Here is a 23,398-nt window from a genome sequence, read left to right as displayed (position 1 = left end):
GCAAGGATGTTAGTCCCACTCTGGTTCAGGTATAGACCGTCCCGCTTGTACAGGTCCCACCTTCCGCAGAAATGGTCCCAGTGATCCAGGAATCTAAAACCCTCCCTCCTGCACCAACTCTTAAGCCACGTATTCGTCTGCACTATTCTCCTATTTCTGAGCTCGCTAGCACATGGCACTGGGAGTAATCCAGAGATTATAACCCGAGAGTTTTTGCTTTTTAGTCTACTGCCTAACTCCCTGAATTTTTGATGCAAGACCTCATCCCTCTTTCTACCTGTGTCATTGGTAGCAACATGTACCATGACCTCTCCCTTATCACCCTCCCCCTTCAGGATGCCCTGCAGCCGTTCAGTGACATCCCGGATCCTGGCACCAGGGAGGCAGCACACCATCCTGGAGTCACATTGACGGCCACCATAGCGCCTATCTGTTCCCCTGACTATAGAGTCCCCTATTACTATTGCTCTTCCTCTCTTCCTCCCCTCCTGTACAGACAGGCTGCTTGTGGTGCCAGAAGCTTGACTCTGTCTGCACTCCCTGGAGGAACCAGCGCCCTTATCAGCCTCCAAAATGGAATACCAATTTGCAAACAGGACCCTAGGGGACTCCTGAACCTGCCTGTTTCTCTTGGACTGCCTGGTGGTCACCCATTCCCTTCCTTCCTCAAGTTCCTTCAGCTGCGGTGTGACTGCATGAAGCATTATCTGATTTTTGGAGTAAGAAGATTTCTTAAATACATGTATGGTCATAATTTTATGATTGAAACTGATCATAAGCCACTGATGGCTATTTTGAATCAAAAACCTCTAGTACCCACTTTAGTTGCAGCCTGAATGCAGACAGAGATAGGCTTTGATTTTGTCTGCTTATTAGTACAACAGAAGATTGGAAGATTACTGCAATGCCTAGATTACCACCTCCAGTGGTAATTACCAGAATTACAGCCCAATAGGGAGGATGTATTTTTCTTTTCACATGTAGATGAGTTGCCAGTGATAACAGATGACATTGATAAAACAACTCAGTGACCCTGTATTGGCAATGGTATATGACTATATTGCAAATGGGTGGCCACCACAGATACTGGATTTAGAAATCTAGCTATTTTTTACGTATATGAATGTGTTGTCCATTGATAAAAGTTGTTATATGTGGAGCTAGAGTCGTAATTTCCGAAAGGTGCAGATCACACTTGCTGTGGGATCTTCATGATCCACATTTAAGGATGAATTTGGAAAAGCATCTAGCAAGAAGCTTTCTTTGGTGACCAGGGTTAGATAAGGACACAGGAGACACAGTGGAACAGTGTAGAGCATGCCAAACTGTTGAAAAGAAGCCGCCATCAGTACCTTTACAACCATGGAAATAGCCAGCAAGAGTGTGGCAGAGGTTGCACATGGATTTTGCAGAATTTGAATGTCAACAGCTATTCATTGTGATAGCCATTCTAAATGGGTTGAGGGGTTTCCAATGAGTTGGAGAACAACTAGCAAAACTCTAGATATTTTGGATAGTTTGTTTGCTGCTTATGGGTTTCCAGAGGAAATTGTGTCCGACTACAGACCTCAGTTTTGTCCAGAAGCGTTTGTAAAATTTGAGAATGAACGGGGTAAAACAGAGTTCCACCATATCAGCCTGCTTCAAATGGAGCAGCAGAGTGCACAGTACAAATTAAGCATCCTCTCCTTAAGAAAATGTTAAGAAAATGCTAGATACAACTTAGAAGAAACATCAGCAGTTTGCCTACCCTAAAGGGCATTGTAAACCAGATGGGTTTTTACAACAAATGACAATGGTTTTATGGTCATCATTAGACTTTTAATTCCAGAATTTTTATTGCATTCAAATTTTACCGTCTGCTGTAGGATTCAAACCTGGGTCCCCAGAGCCCCCTGGTTCTCTGGAATACTAGTCCAGTGACATTAACACCCCCTATTGCAACACATCTCACACTACTTCTTCCTTAGACGACAGCCTAGAACAAGATTTTAATTGCTAAAGCCAAATTTAGCACAGTCAATATGTAAGGAACATACCTTTTTATTTTCTGCTGGATTGTGGATTAGAATTGCAATGGCTGCTGTTTGAAAGACATGTCCACTGGAGCAGGATGAGAGATATATACAATGTTGCAGCCCTGGAGCAGTGTGCCATGAAAGACAGGATGGTGCCTGAAAGGAGTTCAGGACTAAGGGAGCTGCCTGGCAATGGCATTTTAATTGGCTCCTGACCAGGTTTTGTGAGAGAGCAGTGCAGAAAGCTCCAAGCCTTTAAAGGAACAAGACCTAAAACCTCTTTCTCCTGTCTGTGTGGAAGATTCCAGTAATTCCACAACACAGAGCTCCTGGCCTGCAAAGAGAAAACACCTAAAAAAATCTCTCTCCCTCATATCTCTATAACCTGCTGTTTCTCTGAGGAAATCCTTGTAAAAAGGAAAAGGGGAAACCACTGTTAGACATTGAAAAGCAAGTTCTCAACCAATGAACTAAATACTGAAAAGTGCTGGAAGACCACCTCATGTCATCAACAAGAACTGAAAGGAATTTGGAAGACATTGATCAAAATCAACCCAGCGAATCCTGTACTCCAAATTGGTGCTATTGAACTGTTTTATCTCACCCTTAATCCATGTTTTTGATCATCTAATGTGTCTTGTTTGTGCGTGTATAGGGATTTAAGAAGGGGCTCGAGTTTAAGTTGTAGAGTTAGAAATGAGCAGTTCATATTTCTTTCTTTTACCACTGGTTAACGACAGTTTGTTCAATAAACAGCTTTTTACTTTTAAGTTTACAAACTTGGTGCTCGTATTCTGCTAACCTTAGTTAAACAGTTAGGTAGAATTGGGGCAATCTGGTGGTTTGGTCAAACGTTTTACATTTGTCGCGACTCGTGGAGCAGTGGGACTTGATATTACAGCGCACTATCCCCACTGAGTCGTGACAAGTAGTATAGGAACAATCTAGGCAGAAAGAGAGTCATGATAGGGGTGGAATGAGAGAAAGAAATCTGAAGTTGAACCAGAAGGTTAAGGTGAGAGAACATCATCATCATCGGTGATTGAAATGGCTACTAGGAAGAGTTGTGAAAATATGTGGTCCTCACACATTCTTGAGTCAAGATGTTTGGTAGTGGAAATATTAGATTTGTATATATAGACCATGTTTTACCTTCAGACATTCACGGAGAAGAAGAAAGTTGGGATGAATCAAATGAGCCTGATGAATTGGATAGCTGGGATGTGAGTGGAATACTAACCAGTTCAGATCAGAGTCAGAGTCAGACAGGCATATATGATGAAAATTCAATTGAAGGTCAAGGTCAAAATGAGTCTTTGTTGGAGAAAACTTCTCAGATTTAGGCCCAGATGGGTTATGGTCCTTCAAGTTCTGAAAGGTCAAAGGAGGTATCCTCTTAGGTATAGAAACCCAGTGGTTAAGTTGGATTTGTAAATAAAAACAAGAAATGTATATAAGTTGTTTGGATTTTGAAGTTTTGCGTAACTTTTTCATTAAGGAGGGAGGAGTGTAATAGCACCCTCTTGTGGCCATTTGTGTATGTATGTATACATCATTGAACTGGAATGGACTAGTTTTCAGTTGAGTACTTCAGATTCCATGTGCTGCACAATGTCTCTTTACTGTACTGCAAAGATATCACACTGTGTGTTTTCCCTCTGTTTTATTTTTTATTTTTTGCTCTTTGTTCTTTTACCCACATTTTCTTCTAAACACTTTCCATGTTGTCCAGGCATTGTACCTTAGCATTCCCTCCAGTTCACATGTTTAACATGTGCACCTCAGGCAGACGTTAATCCTGACTTACTGAATCACATTGTCACACACTGACATTCTGACTGAGATGGTGTCTACTGTATGGCTTTACCACCGATTTTTGTCTGACAAGACCGTTTTGTCTTTTCATTTGCTCTTTTTGAATTGTTAGATCGATAGAAACAATATATATTCTGTTTGAACCTCACTGTGAAATTCCTATTTGAAAAATAGCCATTTTGAAGTAGTAGGGCTGAATTTTCACGTAGGGATGGGGAAATGAGTCGGGCCATTTCCCGATTTTTGGAAACCCAAACCACTGCCTCTGTAAAACCCACCATATTTTCATCTCCTGGAGATGCGGCTGAGTAGGGTTTAGGTTTTACGAATCCAGGGGCAGTAGCTGAGGAGTGAGTGTAGAGGTGGGCTGGTTAGAAGTCCCGCCGTGGTTTACTCAGACATTGGCCCAACTCTCCAATATAATTTCTAGGTCCCCTTGCTCCCTTTCACCACCTCCCCATCCACCCCTTGTCCCCTCATACCTCCCATGGATTCTCATGTATCCTCCACAGCCACTCACCCAGTATCCATTGTGGGCACACCTCAGGAGCTATGGTTTTGAAATGAGTATTCAAAAAAAACTTTAACAATCTAATACAGCTGTCATTCAAACATGCTTCACACTGAAAAAAAAGCTCTCATTCATAAAAGCCAATCAAAAAAAAAAATCCCTCAAGTGGTCAATATGTTGTAAAACCAAGCACTTATTCACTTACCATATCAAAGACAGACAATCCTTTAATAATCTCTCAAAACTGTCGATCAAATACAAATAAAGCTCCCAACTGTGATGAGGCTCTGGAGTTTTTGAAACTCAATCCAATATTCAACCCAGCTATCAAAACAAACTCTTCAAAATTTAAACAATGAGATCTATTTGTTACAGCCAGGATGGGAGGAGTGTTCGAATTATCACGCCCCACTACTCCGCAGGCCGTACCATTAATTTAACATTTAATTTTCTCACCGACATGGCCAATTATTTACCTATACCTCTCTTACCCAGAAGTAAAGAGAATCTGGCCAGGCTTCTTTCAAAAGCTCAATGATTAATTTATTTTAATACAAAACTCTTTTAACAAGTTGCAAGTACTGGTTAACACACAATTGTAATTGGGAAGTATAACTATCTATCTCTTCCTAAAGAAATCCCCCAGCACACACACAGACAAACAAAGAACCAACAGAGAGAGGCTCTCTGCTGGGCTTTGGAGGATGGGTGTCATAAAATAAAGGATAAAGTCTGCAGGATCTTGACGCTGTCAACCTGGAGTTCTCTCGTGTCCCAGTGGATGCCTGGAAGTTCCTATCATTGGTCTCAGCTTTGCAGGTCCAAATGCAGACTAGTTACACTCAGATGGGTGTTCTCTGGCTACAGGTTGATAGCCATCCACAATTTCAGGCAAGGTAGAGAGAGGGAGCCAGTTGAGGTAGCCTTCCTTTCTCTGCTTGTTCTCCCACGAGGCTGCCTTCAAAGCAAGCAGGCTCACAACTTAAGTTATTTCCATCTCTCCCATGTAATTGCTTTTTGTTCTCCCAGATTGACATTATTTAAAGTGCTTTGCAGTTCAACACAAACAAACAACTCCTTCTGAAGTACTATATAGGTCAGGTGATTTCTTGGAAGAGGCCTGCTTGTTGACAGCTCTAAGGTGAACTTATGTCCTTTTTGTTAAAAAAAAGCAGGTTAGCATCCATATGTCAAGATCATGCTAAATTTTGTAAAAGCAAATTTCAGACTTGAAAGATATTATTCTAACATCATGAAACTGAAAAAAAGATGGCCCTTTTTGAAGCTACACCAGATGTCCTGTCAATCAAAGCTGCCCAGCAGCATTTTCTTTCTAAGTAAAAGCTGCTAAATATTTTTTGTTTCAAATTTAAAAGGGCTCTGGGCATTTAAATCACTTCAGATCATTACATTAGCGATCCCAATCAGTATTTTCTTCAATTTTGAATGCATAATAGCACTTTTCCCAAAGGTAGAAGTACTCTAATGCATCTCAACATTTACACAATGGTGGTCAATTGTGGTCAAGTGTAGTGGTGTAGTGGTCAAGTTACCTTTTCAGAACAGATTCCTATGTTTAATCACTGCTGTAGAAACACATCTGACTTATAATACAGCATCTAATAATGGCATTTGAAGCTGTCAAACTATTTAGTTTAACTGTCACAATGTTCTTGACCCCTCAGTAGGCTTTCCCCCAAGGTTCACAAACTCTTACCTGTTGGGTTTTCAGGAGTGTTCCGAAACCTGCCCGACTCATCAGAAATACCGGGGGACAGAAAATACAGTTTCTCATGGGCCTTGTAACAGGATCACTGACATCAGCAGACGTACATGTGGTTTTGCGACCCACACTGTTCCTGATGCACAAAAGTCTATACGAAAATGATGTGGGGGTCAGGAAATGCGCAGGAAATTCAAATATGCTGCAAGAAAACAGTTTTTGCCATTAGCAAAACCATTCCTGCCTCCAGTATTGTTTAGTCTAGCAAACCCATATCCTGTATGCATACGCAGGCATTGGTTTATTTCTGTGTGGGTATGTTCATGTGTTGGTATGTGTTTGCGTGTCTCGCCTGTGCTTGTGGGTGTGTGTGCATGTTGGTATTGCGCATGTCAGTGTATGTGCACATGTGTGTGTCTCAGTGTGTATGCATGTGTCGTTGTGCATGTTATATGTGCATATTTCAGTGTGTATGTGGGTGTTTTTGTGTATGCTAGTGCGCGTGCATGTCAGTGTGTGTTTATGTATCAATGTGCATGTGTGTTGTTGGGTTGAACTTAATTTCTGTGGCGCGGGTCCCAGTGGAGGACTGGAAATGGGCACCATCACCAATTGGAAGGAATGTGGCTGGCCAACCTCTATCATGTAGCTGCCAGCCAATGAACATAATAGAGGCAATGGGCTGGTTTAATAATGGCATGGGCGTGGGCAAAGGGGCGCTGATCTAGACGTCACCTGACTGAAAGGCAGGTGCTAGCACCATCATTAAAGAGCTGCCATTGCATGCAGTATTCCCTTCATCTGCAGGTTCAGCTCAGCAACAGTGATGAAGACCCCTTTAGCTGGACTGGAAACCCCTGGACCCAAGAGGCTCAACTGAGGAACCAAGGATTTGACCTGGAGTCTGCTGCAAACATGACTGAGGGAATAAACCTTGTGACTTCACGATTTAGCAAAACTGCCTCTTTGCAGTTTCTCCTTCAGGCTGCACGGGAAAGGTGGGAGACTGTTTTTAAGGGATGGCAAGAAGACACCTTCCCACCTGACCAAGGAAGCCTGAACAGAGACAACAGCACATGTCAGCAGAGAAGGGAGTCTACTGTGATCCTGGTTGTAAACAGTTTAATTACCTCTTCCACTCTACCAGAGTGAGCCTTACTTAATGCTGTACTCATTGGGCTCTGCAATTGGCAATTTGGGAAAGACTATCACATGAGGAGGGAGTGATCAACTGGGTGGTGGCAGGGTGGGAGCACCAACAATGTGGCTCCTAATGTGTGGCCATATCTGGACAACATGCATCTGTCAATCTTTTCCAGCCCCCTCCATGTTCCATGAGAGTTGATGGATGGAGAAGGCATCCAATAGTCCAAATCATATCCATATAAAACCTCCCATTCGTAACAAAGTGCTCTTGCCTGCAGAGGAGGAGGCCCTTGAACAGGCAGGAGAGCAGGGCAGCTGGGCGATTGTAAAACTGGAGCGGCCAGCGAAGAGGAGGCTTTGAGCTCATTTGTCCACTATTGGACAAATGGAGATTTTCAGCAGGCATGAATGGGAGGAGGAGATGTGAAGCCCTAACCCCTCACTCTTTATGTTCTATGATGCAAGTTTTTGCACTCTGGAAGGACGGCCAGACTTAGAAACCAGGAGTTTGCAGTCCACCTTTGAGGAGGAGAATAGCGACTCCATAGATGGTGCATTGCCACATTATTCCCCCATAGCCTCCGCCAGCACAGATACTCACATGTCAGTATGTGTTTGTGTTTAGACTCAAGATCACAAGCTGGCGAGCAAATCACTGGCACGCCTGAGCAGCTGATGGAAACTGTGATAGCCGAGACCACTAATGGTCGGAGGCCTGGCCCATGTTTATCCACAGGCTGATGATGGACTATGGTGTCAGCTACACGTTACCTGCTGCAGCTAGCGGAATATCTGGCTGAGCTACCAGAGACTATATGCATGGACGATAATGGAGTCCATCCAGGTCGTAACTGTGTCATTTAGCCAGTGTATGTGCACATGGCATCCTTCATTGAGAGATTGGTGACTCTCATGGAGTACTACATCCAACAGACCAGTGGATGCCAGTGATCCACATTGACCTGCATACCACGCTGGCCTTGGCCATGAGCGCAATGTGGCAGTGTCAAGACGAGAGAGGGACAGGATGCCAGAATCTCCTCTAGGTGTTCCTACGTTTCTGGATTGCAGAAGCTGTAAATTTTATTTTTATTCATTCACAGGATGTGGGCTTTGCTGCCTAGACCAGCATTTATTGCCCATCCCTAGTTGCCCTTGAGAAGGTGGTGGTGAGCTCCCTTCTTGAACTGCTTCAGTCCATGTGGTGTAGGTACACCCACAGTGCTGTTAGGGAGGGAGTTCCAGGATTTTGACCCAGCGACAGTGAAGGAACGGCGATATATTTCCAAGTCAGGATGATGAGTGACTTGGAGGGGAACTTCCATGTGGTGGTGTTCCCATCTATCTGCTGCCCTTGTCCTTCTAGATGCTAGTGGTTGTGGGTTTGGAAGTTGATGTGGAAGGAGCCTCAGTGAATTCCTGCAGTGCATCTTGTAGATGGTACACACTGCTGCTACTGTGCGTTGGTGGTGGAGGGAGTGAATATCTGTGGATGTAGTGCCAATCAAGTGGGCTGCTTTATCCTGTATGATGTCAAGCTTCTTGAGTGTTGTGGGAGCTGCACTCATCCAGGCAAGTGGGGAGTATTCCATCCCACTCCTGACTTGTGCCTTGCAGATAGCGGACAGGCTTTGGGGAGTCAGGAGTGAGTTACTCGTTCCTAGGCTCTGACCTGCTCTTGTAGAGACAGTTTTTGGTCCAGTTCAGTTTCTGGGCAATGGTAATCCCCAGGATGTTGATAGTGGGGCATTCAATGATGTTAATACCATTGAATTTCAAGAACTTCTCTTGTTGGAGATGGTCATTGCCTGGTACCAGGCAATGTCAGATTTCCTTCCCTAAAGGGCATTAGTGAACCAAATGGGTTTTTACAACAATGGTCATCATTAGACTTTTAATTCCAGATTTTTATTGAATTCAAATTCCACCATCTGCCATAGTCAAACCCAGGTCCCCAGAGCATCACTCTGGATTACTAGTCCAGCGATAATACCATCGCCTTCTCAGGATCTGTGGCCTTCACATTCATCCCTAGCATGTTTGTAAAATATACATTATAAAAAACAATATTTATGTCATAACAGAAACAGATTGTTGCACAGTATGAACAACTGCTATTAATATAGCACTTAAAATATGGTCAATGTGGCTTGCATCGCTGGAACTTAATTGTGCCTCTGGAGTGGAACTTGAACCCATAGCCTTCTGCCTCACAGGCAAGCGTGCTACCCAAGTGAGTCCCAGACTGACATAAGTGACTGAGAGCTTGGTCAAAGATTTAGGTTTTAAGGAGAGTCTGCAAGAAGGAGAGAGAGGCAGAGTAGTTTAGGAAGGGAATTCCAGAGCTTAGGGCCTAGGCAGCTGAAGACACAGGCACTAATGGTGCAGCAATGAGAACCAGGATGCTCAAGAGACCAGAATTGGAGGAGTGCAAAGTTCTTGGAGGGTTATAGGGTTTGGGAGGTTACAGAGATTGCGAAAGGCAAGGCCTTGGAGCCATTAAAAAATGAGGATGAGAATTTAAAAATTGTGGTTATGTCTCACATCTGGTCTTAATTTCATCTGTTTTTAAAATTTCCATTACAAAAAGATATTTACATCTTTAAAGCAAACAGTTAAGACAGATAATGATTAATCCTCATGTCTGTTGGTGGGAAAGAGCAGTGAGCTCTTATTCAGTGAGCCATTATTAAACCCAAGTACATATCAGAGTCCAGGTGACTATCTAGTGCTTGTGGAAATCATAGTAAAACTGTAAAGACACTGATTCAAAAACTGTCCAAAAATACAAGCATTGTAATGTTATTACATTAATTAATTGCAATCAGTAGCATCCTTCAGTAACAATGTTATAGCATCCTTCATATAGCATCGTTAACAACAGGTTTGTTGGATTCCCTGAAATCAGGCCAAGTAATATTAGTTTAATCAGTTAAACATGTTTGCAATTGTTGTTATTCCAACAAGATATAGATCACATTTCTGTAAAGGATCATTTTCCTGATGATCATTTCCATTGGGGATCTGTGGACTGTTGTTGGGTTTTGCATTGCATTAGGCACTGTATTTCCAGTACAAGCCGAAGACTACTAACATGAGAAACAGTAATGTTCCTGGAATCACCATATGTGGTATATATCTTGCACCTATGAAAACATTACAAGCAACCAGTTACACAAACCATTGACAAAATACTTGATCATCTCCAAAATCGACATGTTATAAAGAGTGAGAATTTTTCATGGAATGTTTAGTGTGCTATATTCAGCTCTTCCTGTTTTTGAAATTGTATTGTTCACCTTCTTTCATACCAGAGCCCATTCCCAATTGTCATACAGGACAGACAGCCCATTCCCAATTGTCATGGAGGACATTCAGCCCATTCCCAATTGTCATAGAGGACAGACAGTTCCCAGGTCCCCCTCTCTTCCCATTTAAACACTAATTCAGGAAACATATGGAGCTGATGGAAACCAATTTCTCTCTGTGGAACTTAGACTTTAGACTACCAAGGAAGAGGAATATGACAAAATATTGGTAGAAGCAGAGATGGTAGAAGGAATGGATAGGGTGAAAATTGAAAGGGAAGAGATACTGGAAAGGCTGGATATGCTTAGGATAGATAAGTCACCTGGTCTGGATGGCTTGCATTCCAGGTTAATAAAGGAAGTGGGGTTAGAGTTAGTGGAAGGGTTTGCCATAATCTTCCAATCTTACCTAGATAGCGAGGAGGGGGGTTGGAGAGTAGTATACTTGACACCCTTATTCAAGAAAGCATGTAAGGACAGTTGGTTTAACATCAATAGTGGGTAAGGTTTTAGAAAGAATGATCAGGGAAAAATCAACAGGCACATGGAAAGATTTGAATTAAGGAAAGCCAGCATGTTTAACTATCTAATTGAATCTTTTTGATGAAGTAGTAGAGAATGCTGATGGAGGGAATGTGGCGGATGTTGTCTATCTGGATTTTAAGAAAGTATTTGGCAAAGTACCACATAAATGGCTTATCAAAACTGAGGTTCATGGAATAGTAGGGTCTGTGTCCAACTGGATAAAAATTTGGCTTAAGGACACAAAACTGAGTCATAGTAAATGGTTATTTTTCAGACTGGGGAATGGTACATAGTGGTGTATCCCCAAGGTCAGTGCCAGGACCACTGCTTTTTTGCTATATATAAATGACTTGAATCTGGGAATAGAGTAGAATTTTTAAAATTTCCAATGATACTAAACTTGGAGGAGTGGTAAACACTGAGGATGATACTAATCGCCTACAATATGACATATGCCACATGCAGCAGGTCAATAAGGCAGCTTACCACCACCTTCTCGAGGGCAACTAGGAATGGGCAATAAATGCTGGCCCAGCCAGCGAAACCCACATCCCATGAATGAATAAAAAATAAGATAGGCTGGTAGAATGGGCAGATAAGTAGCAGATGGAATTTAATGTAGAGAAGTGTGAGGTGATGTATTTTGGCAGTAGGGATAGGTAGAGGCAATTAGGCTTAATGCCACAGTTCTAAAGAGTGTGCAGGAACAGAGCAATCTAGGAGTGCATATGCATTGATCTTTGAAGATGGCAGGACAAATTGAGAGAGTCTGGGAAACTGGATGGTCACTTGAAGAAAATAAATCTGCAGGGCTACAGCGATCAAGCAGGGGAGTGAAACTGACTGGATTGTTCCACGGAGAGTTGTCATGGACTTAATGGGTCAAATGGCCTACTTCAGTGCCATAAATGACTCTATGACCTGCACTATAACTTCTACTTCCTTCTCTGGCATGAAGTGTGCCAGCTAGCATCTGGGGGAGGGGGGAAGAGTTTATATTTAAGGCAGAGACCCTTTTTTGGAACACAGAATAATGGGGAAAAGTGGAAAGGGGTATTGGTAGCAATGCTATTGGCTTCTTCTTGTTCTTTTTGGAATTGACATGTGTTTTGCTAGGCTTTTGTGTTTCAATCTCAAACCTGATTCACAGGAGTTCAATTTTTTAAATCTCTCCCATTTTTTCACTTTACCTCTTCACAATACGATACGGACTCAAAATGTTAACTCTATCTTTCTCTCCACAGATGCTGTCAGACCTGCTGAGTTTTTCCAGCAATTTTTGTTTTTGTGTCCTCTATCATTTATTGGTTTCCTATTTTCTTTCAAACTGGTTTCAGAATTTCACTGATACTTCTCTGTTTGAGTGTCCCTCTATTTGCATCTAATTAGTAACATAAGAAATAGGAGCAGGAGTAGGCCATTTGGCCCCTCAAGCCTGCTCTGCCATTCAGTTAGATCAGAGGTAGGGACTCTTGTTCTTATCACGGGCCATTCACACATAGACAAAATCAGTCACAGACCATACACACGTGAAAATCAGATTAATTTAGTTTTTTTTTAAGAGAGAATACAGAAACATTCAACTCACCCATTGTTTTAACGGAATGGCTGAATTTGAATATTATATTGTTAAATATTATTATAGTAATAAATTAGTGTCACTATTATCCAAAGCAAATTTATAACGATGATCATTAATGCTATTTTGAAGGCGTTACTGCCATAGGCCTATATTTTTAGAAATCTTGCTGCAGGCCAGATGAAATTGAGCCAGATGCGACCCTTGGACCGGAGGTTCCCCCTCCAGGAGTTAGATCATGGCTGATCTTCTACCTCAAATCCTTTCTCCTGCAGTACCCCCACATCCCTTGATATCTATACTATCTAGAGTCCTATTAAGGATTTTGTTCATCTTTCAGTTTCCACTCATACTAATGTCCCAGAGGCTAGTTACAGAGCAGCATTGTTACAGGCAGGCAGTAGTTTATCCATTTGCACCATTATCAGCAAGGGTGGATTGGAACAGGAGTCTTGAAAACAGGGAAGAGATTAAATACAGGTATGAATAAATAACAGAATTAAGTAAATCAACGTGACACAGAGGATTTAATTAACTTTTGTTATTTACTGATATGGTTGTCCCTCCTGGTTCATCTGGAAAAGAAATGTTAAATAATATGAAAATTGGAAGGTGTTTGGAGAAGCAGCAGAGCAGTGGTGGGACACAAGTTCAGCCCCATTGCCAGTGAGTTCCAAATTCCAGCTGTGCCAGTGTGGGACACATTCCTCAATTTATACAGAAACCAAGGCCTAGAAACTCAATGGTGCAAAACGGGGTCCTCAGATCCAATATGGTGCTGGATGTACACAATCCATTATATTGGAGTGAGCTGCTGCTTAGGCATCTAGGACACACGCTGGGACTATTTAAAACAATGAATAAAATATTCAAATTAAGATCTTATGCTTGTTGTGAATCCCTTCCGTGGTATTGGACTGTCTGAGTGTCAGAGTGATAAACTCACCCAGCAAGTCCTGGTGCTAACAAGCAGGATAGGACCTTCAGCAGCGCTATTATTAGGGTTTATCCAGAACTTTCAGGTTAGATGCTAGTTGGTTATTGAAGCTGATGATAAACATTTGAACATTCTCCAGCTTGTTTCTTCTGTGGAAACTATATTCAGATTGCTGAGAAGGAGATTTTGCTGGTGATGCTGCAACATCTTTAGTTTTAAAGTTACCAAATACGGGGTGATCACCTTAAAGGGTAGTGAGACCCCCAGTTAGGAGTCTTACAGGAGGGTTGCTGAGATGACTTCTCGCTCCATGACAGCGTGCAGCTGTCGGGAATGGGTCGGGAGGACAGCATTTTCACTGAGCAGGAAGAATCAAGAGGTACTCGACTTGATGAAAAAAACATTTTCTCCATCTTCTTGTGTGCCTCCCAGTGGGGAGGATGTTGAGTTTTGGGCTAGCGACTGACATTAACAACAGAGTTTCTGTCTGATGTGACTGAAGAGAGGATTCACAGGACTCGCTAGCCTGGAAATTTAAAAGAATTTTCTCTAACCCTGCAGGCTGCTGGCACTGGTTAAGGCTGAACTTCCACAGGGGAGTCAGTGGAGTCTTCTGCCTGAGTTTAAACTTCTACCTTTTTCCTGCTTCCAAGCTTTCATGTCTCTGGAGCTTCTCTGGTGAGTTTTCTCAGTGTCTTAGCTTCTGGAATGAAGTTGCTTCAGTACAGAAAGCGTTGAAGGTGTCCTTTTCTTTAGTTCTTCAGCATCGTAGTGAGGATGTGGATTTTTTATCCCTTGCTGCCACCATGGTAGATGCTACCACTGGTACCATGATATATTCTGTTGTTGCTACACTTGAAGGATACTGCTTGGACACCATGAAGCAGTCTTGTATAAGTTATAGGGAAGGATTTATTAACAATACTGAACTATGTACAAATTTACATTAGGTATAGAGAGGACTCCATACTAAGTCCTTACACATTGCTATTCATCTCTACACTGGCTGCAGCTCTAGGTCATGTGCCATCTTACATCACCGTGTGGGGGGTTCTGTACTCAGTCTCGTGTTAACCCTTTAGGTACCAAATCTTTCTACTACACTACCAGACAGGAAAGGACCTTTCAGCAGCGCTATTTAAAGGCCTCATCCATTACTTACAGGCAGTTCGTCATTGAAGCCAATGATTAACATTTGAGCTTTCTCCAGCTTGTTTTCTGACTGTGGAAGCTATGTTCTGATTGTTGCTGAAAAAAAGACATTTTGTCGAAACTTTTTATCTTGCACTCATCAGGACAATTGCAAGAATACCAGTGTCAGGGGAAGCAACAACTTCATGCTGATTCATTGGCAAGTTGACTCAGATTGGTAGAGACATTGCCGTGGAGAATGCCCGACTGACAATCTTAAAGTGGTTGTCAGCATAATTTTTGGCACACTGAGGATTATTTAGGAAATGTTGTCCAAACCATGGAATCACATCTAATGTTGGACATTAGGCTTTGAGTTTTGCAAGAACGGGTTGGTTGTGTACGATCTGTACCTTGCCCATTGCAAACAGCAGATAAGACATGCTGTTTGATAAGATCTGCCAGTTTTTGAGACATACGGCCTACACTGGCACTGAAATTCATATACCACATTACTCATTTGTGCGATAGGCAGAACGTCTTTTTAGTTTGACGGCAGCATCCTGTTAGTGGCGAATACCACTCGTGTTGCTACTGCATAGTAGCAGTGTGAAACAGCTACTGCTGAGGAGATTTTGCTGGTGATGCTGTCTTTGGTTTTCTTCGAAACAGTTGCAACCATAACTCAGTGTGATTGTCCTCACCTCCCTCCCTCACTATTGGAATTGAAGCCTAGCCATGTGCTGCAGCAGCTCACTGAGCTGCCAACACCTTGCACCATGGACAGTCAGCATGTGGATTCGCTGCTGCAACTCCACTCCAGCCGTGTTATTGCCTGTGCAGCCTGGGCAAACATGGAGCAGGAGTAAGGTGCTTCTACACACAAAGAGGAACAAGTGGAAGGGAATGTCACGCTGGGCCACTCGTAATAATGTCCCAGAGGCTAGTTACAGAGCAGCATTGTTACAGGCAGGCAGTGGTTTATCCATTTGTCCCATCATCAGCAAGGGTGGAGTGGAACAAGAGTCTTGATGAAAATAAATAAATAACAGAATTAAGTAAACCAACGTGACACTCAGGATTTAATTGGAGTGACAGAAATGTTGTTTCAATCTTCAAGAGAATAATTATTTATTCTTTGAATTCTGACCAATATTAGAAACTGACCTTTGACCCTGAAGTCCACTTCCTTCTCATCAATTCCATATTGATTGGTAACTCGACATTTATAAATTCCTTGATGTTCTGATGTTGCTTGGGAAATACGGAGGACTCCAGGAGGACCAATCTCAACGTTTCTGCCATTACTGGGGTCTTCCCACTTTACTGTAGGTGTGGGGTTTCCACTGGAATTGCAGGTTATTGTAACCTCATCTCCTTTACTGATGTATACGGGAAACTCTGACATAGTTTTGTTATTTACTGATATGGTTATGCCTCTTGGTTTATCTGGAAAAGAAATGTTAAATAATATGAAAATCGGAAGGTGTTTGGAGAAGCAGCAGAGCAGTGGTGGGACACAAGTTCAGCCCCCATTGCCAGTGAGTTCCAAATTCCAGCTGTGCCAGTGTGGGACACATTCCTCAATTTAAACAGAAACCAAGGCCTAGAAACTCAATGGTGCAAAACAGGGTCCTCAGATCCAATATGGTGCTGGATGTACACAGCCCATTATATTGGAGTGAGCTGCTGCTTAGGCATCTAGGACACACGCTGGGACTATTTAAAACAATGAATAAAATATTCAGATTAAGATCTTATGCTTGTTCGAAATCCCTTTTGTGATTTTGGACTGTCCCATTGTCAGAATGATCAACTCACTGAGCAACCCCTGACACTAACAGATAGTAAGGCCCCTTCAGCAGTGCTATTTAAGGACATACGAACATTTGAATTAGCCGCAGGAGTAGGCAACTTGGCCCCTCGAGCCTGCTCCTCCACTCAATAAGATCATGGCTGATTTGATTGTAACAACAACCCCACATTCTGACCTATCCCCGAACCTTTCACTCCCTTGTTAATCAAGGATCTATCTAGCTCTGCCTTAAAAATATTCAAAGACTCTGCTTCCACTGCCTTTTGAGGAACAGAGTTCCAAACACTTACAACTCTCAGAGAAAAAATTTCTCCTCATATTTGCCTGAAATGAGCAACCCCATATTTTTAAACAGTGACCCCTAGTTCCAGATTCTCCCACAAGAGGAAACATCCTCTCCACACCCATCCTGTCAATACCCCTCAGGATCTTAAAGATTTCAATCTTACTCTTCTAAACTCCAGCGTATACAAGCCTATCGTGTCCAACCTTTCGTCATAAGATATCCTGCCCATTCCTGGTATTCATCTAGTAAACTTTCCTCTGAACTTCTTCTAACACATTTACATCTTTTCTTAAGTAAAGAGACTAATAGTGTACACAGTTCTGCAGATGTTACCTACTAGGCACAGTGGAGGCCTGCCACAATGTCCTCTATCCCCAGTCTGGATGAAGACCAGCAAGCAAAGTGAGGAGGCAGTGGCTGCGGTGGTCAGCGCCAATGCCCTGAAAAGGAGGACAGCCACCTAGTGCCGAAACAGGATAAACGATCTCATTTGTTCTGCCAGGGTAAGTCACTCTTCTCATCACTCAACTCACACACTCACGAGCCCATCATACATCCCAGTTCAAGGTACGTCACCATTCACTCTCTCGCACACACTTTAATTTGCCCTGCGGATTGTCCTCATCCTGTCCATGGCACTGCTCATCATCCACACGTTAGACATCATTATTATCTAACTGTGGGAGTGTCCGACCTCTCTGAACCCCCTCTTTGTGTAACCCCAGCAGCTCCAGCTCCACAGGCTGAGGAGGGTGCTACTGCCACACAGCAGGATCCCAAAATGAGGCCGGGGCCCTCCAGGTCTTGGCCCTCCAGACACCTACCAAGGTCCGCACAGACAGGGGGTGGCAGTCAGCAGGCTGTCTCCACCTCTGCTGTGGATGTCAGGGGAGCATCAAGATGTAGCAGCAGGGTTAGGAAGGTTAAGAAGATGTCGTTGCACAGCCTGGGCATGGGTGTTCATAACTTGTACGTTATGTTCACTATTGTAAATAAACTCCCAAGAATGTCTCCTTGCCTATGGCTCCTTGGTATGATGAGCAGTGTTCGTGTCAGTCTGAAGTGAAACCTTGGATCCTGCACAAGATAAAGGCAGGTGTCTCAGTCCAGGGCCTCCTCCCTCTGCTTTGTGCAACCTTCCCAGCACACTGATGCGCCTTCACAGTCACTGGACACATCAGTCATGCCTACACCTCGATGGGGCTAATCATTGGTGCCAGAATATCCTGAGCCAGCAGCACAGAGTTCCATCATCTTCTCTGTGTTCTCAGCACCTTTGCGCCCCACTGCATCTCATCAGCATCTGTGTCTGGTGACAGTGTGGTCCTGAAGGGTTCAGCTTTTGAAGGATGTCATAGGATCAGGAGAGGCTAAAGTTTCCCTGCTGCATCTCTACAATATGACCTTGTTCACAGAGTATAAGCAGTCTGCCATCAGCCAGACAGGATTCAGACATTCACATAAGCTATGTGAAAATCTATGGAGTGTCCCCACTGCATGTCATCATCATCCTCCTGGAATGTAGGGACTATGCTGCATCTCCATGACAGGTGCCTTATCACTGAAGGTATATGCACTGCCATCAGCCAGACAGGAGTCAAATGTTCACAGATGCAATGTGAGGATCTATGGAGCCTCCTCACTGTATGTCGTCATCATCCTCTACGAATCTAGTGTCCAGTGAGGGCCTCTTGAGCGCACCGATCTCACCTGGACAACGCGATGGCCTCATTGCCGTCATCCTCCCCTTCAAGGACCTCATCACCCTCATCTCCATCGACATCCTCCTCATCGGAGGAGACCTGCAGCTCCTCCATCTGTTCCTGACGTAGATCCACTCCCCATTGCAGCACCAGGCTGTGAAGGGCACAGCAGATGACGACGATATGTAACACTCTCTGTGTACTGTATTGCAGGGCTGCACCAGACTGGTCCAGGTACTGGAACCTCACTTTCAACATCCCAATGGTTTGTTCCACCAAAATACGAGTTGCTGCAGTCTGAGGCTGCCACACAGGCATCATCGGCCATGTCCTCTGTAGGTAGCTCTTGTCTCCGAGGAGCCAACCCTGCAGCCTCTGTGGACCTTGAAAACTGTCAGGGATATGAGGCCTACTGAGTATGTGTACTCTTCCTGGGAATCCTGGGGACCTGTAACATGCATTTGTGGTGGTCGCACACCAGCTGAACATTCAGCGAGTGGAAGCTCTTGTGCTTGACATGGTTGACTGTTACCACAGAGATATAAGCACCACATGAGTGCAGTTGATGGTACCCTGCACCTGTGGGAAACCTGAGATCGGGGCAAATCCCAGCGCTCTTGCTTCATGGCTTTCCTGATCATGGGCTAAATGCAGAAAGTTCTGTGCCTTCAAAATATGTCATCTGTGATTTCCTGGATGCAATTGTGTGTGGCAACTTGCGTGATCCCGCACAGGTCACCTGTGGATCCCTGGAAGGAGTCACTAGTGTAAAAATTGAGCGTCGAGGTCACTTTCACAGCCATTGGCAGTGAATGCCCCCCATGTCCCCGTGGTGCCAAATCCTGCAGCAGGTGGCAGATGTGACCGACCAATTCCCTGGTCATGCGCAGTCTTCTGAGACATTGGTTCTCAGTCATCTCCAGGAATGGCAGGCACTGCCTATACACCCTGGGTCTAGCTAGGCGTCAGCCGTGGTGGTTTGTTGTGGCTCTTCGGCAGCGTGCCCAGGAGCCCGACCCGCCCCTTCCTCTTGAGGGTGCTCCTCCTCCCTCTGCCCAGCTAGGCACCTCGGTCGCTTTCTTCTCCTCATTCTCCACTCCCTGTAAGCCAGGAGGTATACAGCTGGATCACCAAGCTCCATGTTCCTGATGTACTTCTCCTGTAGAATGAAAGAGAGAGATGCGTAGGTTAGTATTGGTCTTTCAGGGACCTCTCACGGTTATGTGTGTGGCTCCCGCTCCATCTCAAGGCCGCTTAATGCATGCCGGAGAGTGCTGGCCACCAGTTGGATGTGCGCTACATGGCTGCCCAAGACCCCATCTACCTCCACCCCTCTCCATCGGATCAACTGGCGGCAGCTTTGCCCACTGGACTGCATGCTGTGCTCCCAGCTCAGACATTCTCCTAACCCACATTGCAAAGCTGTGCTGTTAGCTTGAACCATGGGGTAGACTGGTCCAAAACTTAATGAAGACATTGTAAGGGGCTGTTGGCGCCTCCACCAGTGACTGCTCCATTGCCAGCTTTTGCAAGGAGATTGTACAACTTGCCCAGTTGTCCAATTGTTCCGCAGCCCCCTAAAACCCTCATGAATTTGCAGCTTCTGCCCAAGGGTACAAAGTTCAGGAGCAATTGGTGGCAATTTCAAGCCATGGTGTTGCTTGAGTGGGCAGAAAAGCTAGAGGTTCGACTCCCAAGCATGTCAGTGTAGGTGTGCCTAAACTGTCCCAACCGTGGAAGAATGCTCCATTTACACAAAGTTTCTCTAATGTGTGGCCACTTCCCTCCCTCACAGCCCCCACCCCCCTCTCAACCACATGTGCTTATGCACTGCCATCAGACTGTGCTGCCTTGGCACCACGCCCCCCCAACTCACCCCAACCACAGTGCAGCCCTTGCCCTGGCATCGTACTATCAGCCAGCTGAGATAATGTGACTTGCCTGTGTCCTCGCCTGAATGCACGGTGCCTCTTCCTTAAAGTCCAATGGGCGACCCTTGCGAGTGCTGTGCAACATTAGTGTGTACACACCTCCAAGTTCCCCTCGAAGTTCAGCCTTGCGAGGTGCACACTTTTTAAATACTGTTGTGCAACATGGCACACTGACGTGCCCGGATATCCAGCATTGTGGGATGATTCTGGCAAGCAGGGCTTACAATTAGATGCAAATATATTAAAATGACTTTCCCGACATCCAGCGGCGTGAAACATGCCATTGACATTGTGGCGGACAATTGCAAATTGGTTTCACAATGGTGTAAAATGGATTTTTGGCCTTTTCGCCTTATTATCTGCTCATGCCCGCCATGACGCCTGACGCCAACACGGGCAGAAAATTCTGCCATTGAAACTCACTTGCCACAGTTTTGCATTTTCACATAATCCGTCAGTAGCTCTTTGAAATTTTATGCTTCCATCTACGATGCTACCTATATTTCTGTCATCAGCAAGTTTGAATATCTGACTTTTCGATTCCATTGTCTAAGTCATCAATAAATGTGGTGAATAGTTAAGGCCCCAACACAGCTCCTTGCAGGATACCACTTGCTGCAACTGGGAAACCCACCCATTGTCCTTGCTCTCTGTCTCCTGCCACCAGCTTATCTAGTTCTCAGTGCGAAATAGAAGAACTCTATTTTGTTTTTAATTTATTTTCATAGAAATCTGAGTTTTTAGCCTGTTCTCAAACAGGAAGACTAGTCTATTATTACTCAAGTGGAACTTACAGTGAGTTTGCAGAGTCACAGAGGAGTTTGTGATTTGTTTTGTGGCTTTTGAGCCCAAGTCAACTTCTGCCAAGCAGGTGTACTCCTGTCCATCATCTGACATACTTGCAGTGAAGCTGAAGACATTCCTCAATCTTTTATCTTCATCTGGGAAACCTGTTTCTTTTGTGCAATTACTCTGAACAATCTCTCCCCCTCTCAGCCATGTGAGTATGAGTTTATTGTTTGGATAGACCCTCGGACCAGTGCACTCCAGACTATATGTTCTGTTAACTACCAGCATTTCAGGAGGTGGAGTAATGTTTATCTCTCGATCTGTTAAAGGAGAATCACAGTGAACAGAATATCCAGACATTCATATTAGTCTCTGCCCACATTCCAACATTAGATTCAAATTCAGAAACAAGCTACTGACAGAACTTCCCTCATTAGACAAGTGAATAGGACTGTGGCTCCCTATGGAGCAAAAATCATTAAATTTCCACCAAACTGAGACACATCTAGGGACAGATCAAGTGCTATTCTGTGAAAGCATCAACATCCTGAGATGACTTCTCCCTGAAAGGCAAAGGCAGGTTTTTTTTGTACATGGAAGTTAAACTGATGATGGACATAGTAAAAGTGTTGTTTCTTCACCTTGGCTTAATTCCAAAGGGTTTCACTACCTTCACTTGAAAGATTCTAAGGCCAGCGCAGTGATACACAATGAAATGATAGGATATGATCTCGCTACAAACTCTTAGACCTGGTTTACTTGCCTCACTTTCAATCGATGAGTGTCCATTAACCCATCTGAGTTCAGGATCAAATTGTGTCTACATGTTCATCTGTTTTACACTACTCTGCAGCACAGTTCTGTATTTTACCAGCACCAGGCTACCTTAAATCAGACATGTTCTGGTTCTCCTTAAGGACCTTCTCCTGTCCCTATCTTCTTTTTATGTTAGAAGAAGAGTTTTCACTTACTGTACACCGTGACCACCTTTTTCTTCTCCTTCAGCGCATCACTCTCTGATCCACAGATCACAATGCATGGTACTGTAAAATCCCATTCCTGGACACTCGGAAAATAGTCTATGGACCAATTTCTGCTTTTTGTTCTGTTAGGATTTACCCCTGGTTTATATTCCACATCGAATTTTGGTCCTGTACATGTCGTACTGCAGTTCACCTGTAAAGAGTCTCCAAATTCAACCGCTGGGGGGTTTATGTTGATCGAAACCTCAAATCCAGTTACAACTGCTGCCAAGGAAACAAATCACAATAGGTGAAGGAAATGCTTTTAATTATAAAACTCATCAATTAACTCCCCACAGTAAATACATGCTATCATTTTAAATCCAACCATTTTTACCATGGGAAACTCATGGAAATTAATACTGGATGCTCAAAAGAACAAAAGAAGGTGGCTAAAAATTCAAATCCAGTATTGCTTTGAAACAGATGAAGCCAATAGATATATTGGTTTTCTATTAATAGATTTTAAACTTCCTGTAAAAGTGTAAAGGGCTGCAATGGTAAAAGTGTCAGTTCAGCCTTGGGTTCGATAAGCAGGCATTAGAAAGACCAAATCATGAGCCAACCATGACTGCAACTTGGAAGGGAAAGCAGCAGTGTGAATATTTGCAAGTTCATAAGATATGTTTAGATGAAAAGAGCCCTGGCCATTTTTTATCTTTTTACCTATCTCTGCTTTTTAGCCACTTCACAATGTTTTTTCTATTTGAGCAAGGGATGTGGGCTTCGTTGGCTAGGCCAGCATTTATTGCCTCATCCCTAATTGCCCTTGAGAAGGTGGTGGTGAGCTGCCGTCTTGAACCGCTGCACGATTCCTAACCTCTGATCTGCTCTTGTAGCCACAGTATTTATATGGGTAGTTCAGTTCAGTTTCTGAAAGTTTTGGGCCGAAAACTGAAAAGTGAATATGATCTTTAATGGGATTAGAAGCAAGGTGGAGGGACAAACAAAGAGAGAAGAAATACCAAAGAAATTCTGGAAAATGTTTGAAAGGAAAATAGGAAACCATTAGATGATGGAGAATCCTTACATCAAAAGCAAAAAGAACTTAATTTCTATTGCACCTTTAATGTAATGAATATCCCAAGGTGTTTCATAGAAGCAATTATGAAAAAATAATTTGATACTGAGCCTCATAAAAATCTATTTGGACTAGTG

General features: G+C 43.6%; 1 protein-coding gene across 8 annotated transcripts in view; it reads right to left on the bottom strand.

Annotated features, from left to right (window-relative positions):
* The window catches only part of LOC144668873 (intercellular adhesion molecule 5-like), a 337,959-nt gene that overhangs the window by 29,706 nt on the left and 284,855 nt on the right, over positions 1-23,398 (bottom strand). For 6 of the 8 annotated variants that reach the window (XM_078531317.1, XM_078531312.1, XM_078531313.1 and 3 more), the window contains one exon: positions 15,861-16,142. In XM_078531317.1, coding sequence (XP_078387443.1) covers positions 15,861-16,142 — 282 coding nt within the window. Of the gene's footprint in view, positions 1-9,099; positions 10,360-15,860; positions 16,143-23,398 lie in introns of those variants that run through there. The other 2 variants (XM_078531315.1, XM_078531319.1) reach the window with 2 other exon arrangements.

Source organism: Cetorhinus maximus, chromosome 28, assembly GCF_964194155.1.
Source record: "Cetorhinus maximus chromosome 28, sCetMax3.hap1.1, whole genome shotgun sequence".
NCBI lineage: Eukaryota > Metazoa > Chordata > Chondrichthyes > Lamniformes > Cetorhinidae > Cetorhinus > Cetorhinus maximus.
This window is presented reverse-complemented; position numbering and strand designations above follow the sequence as displayed.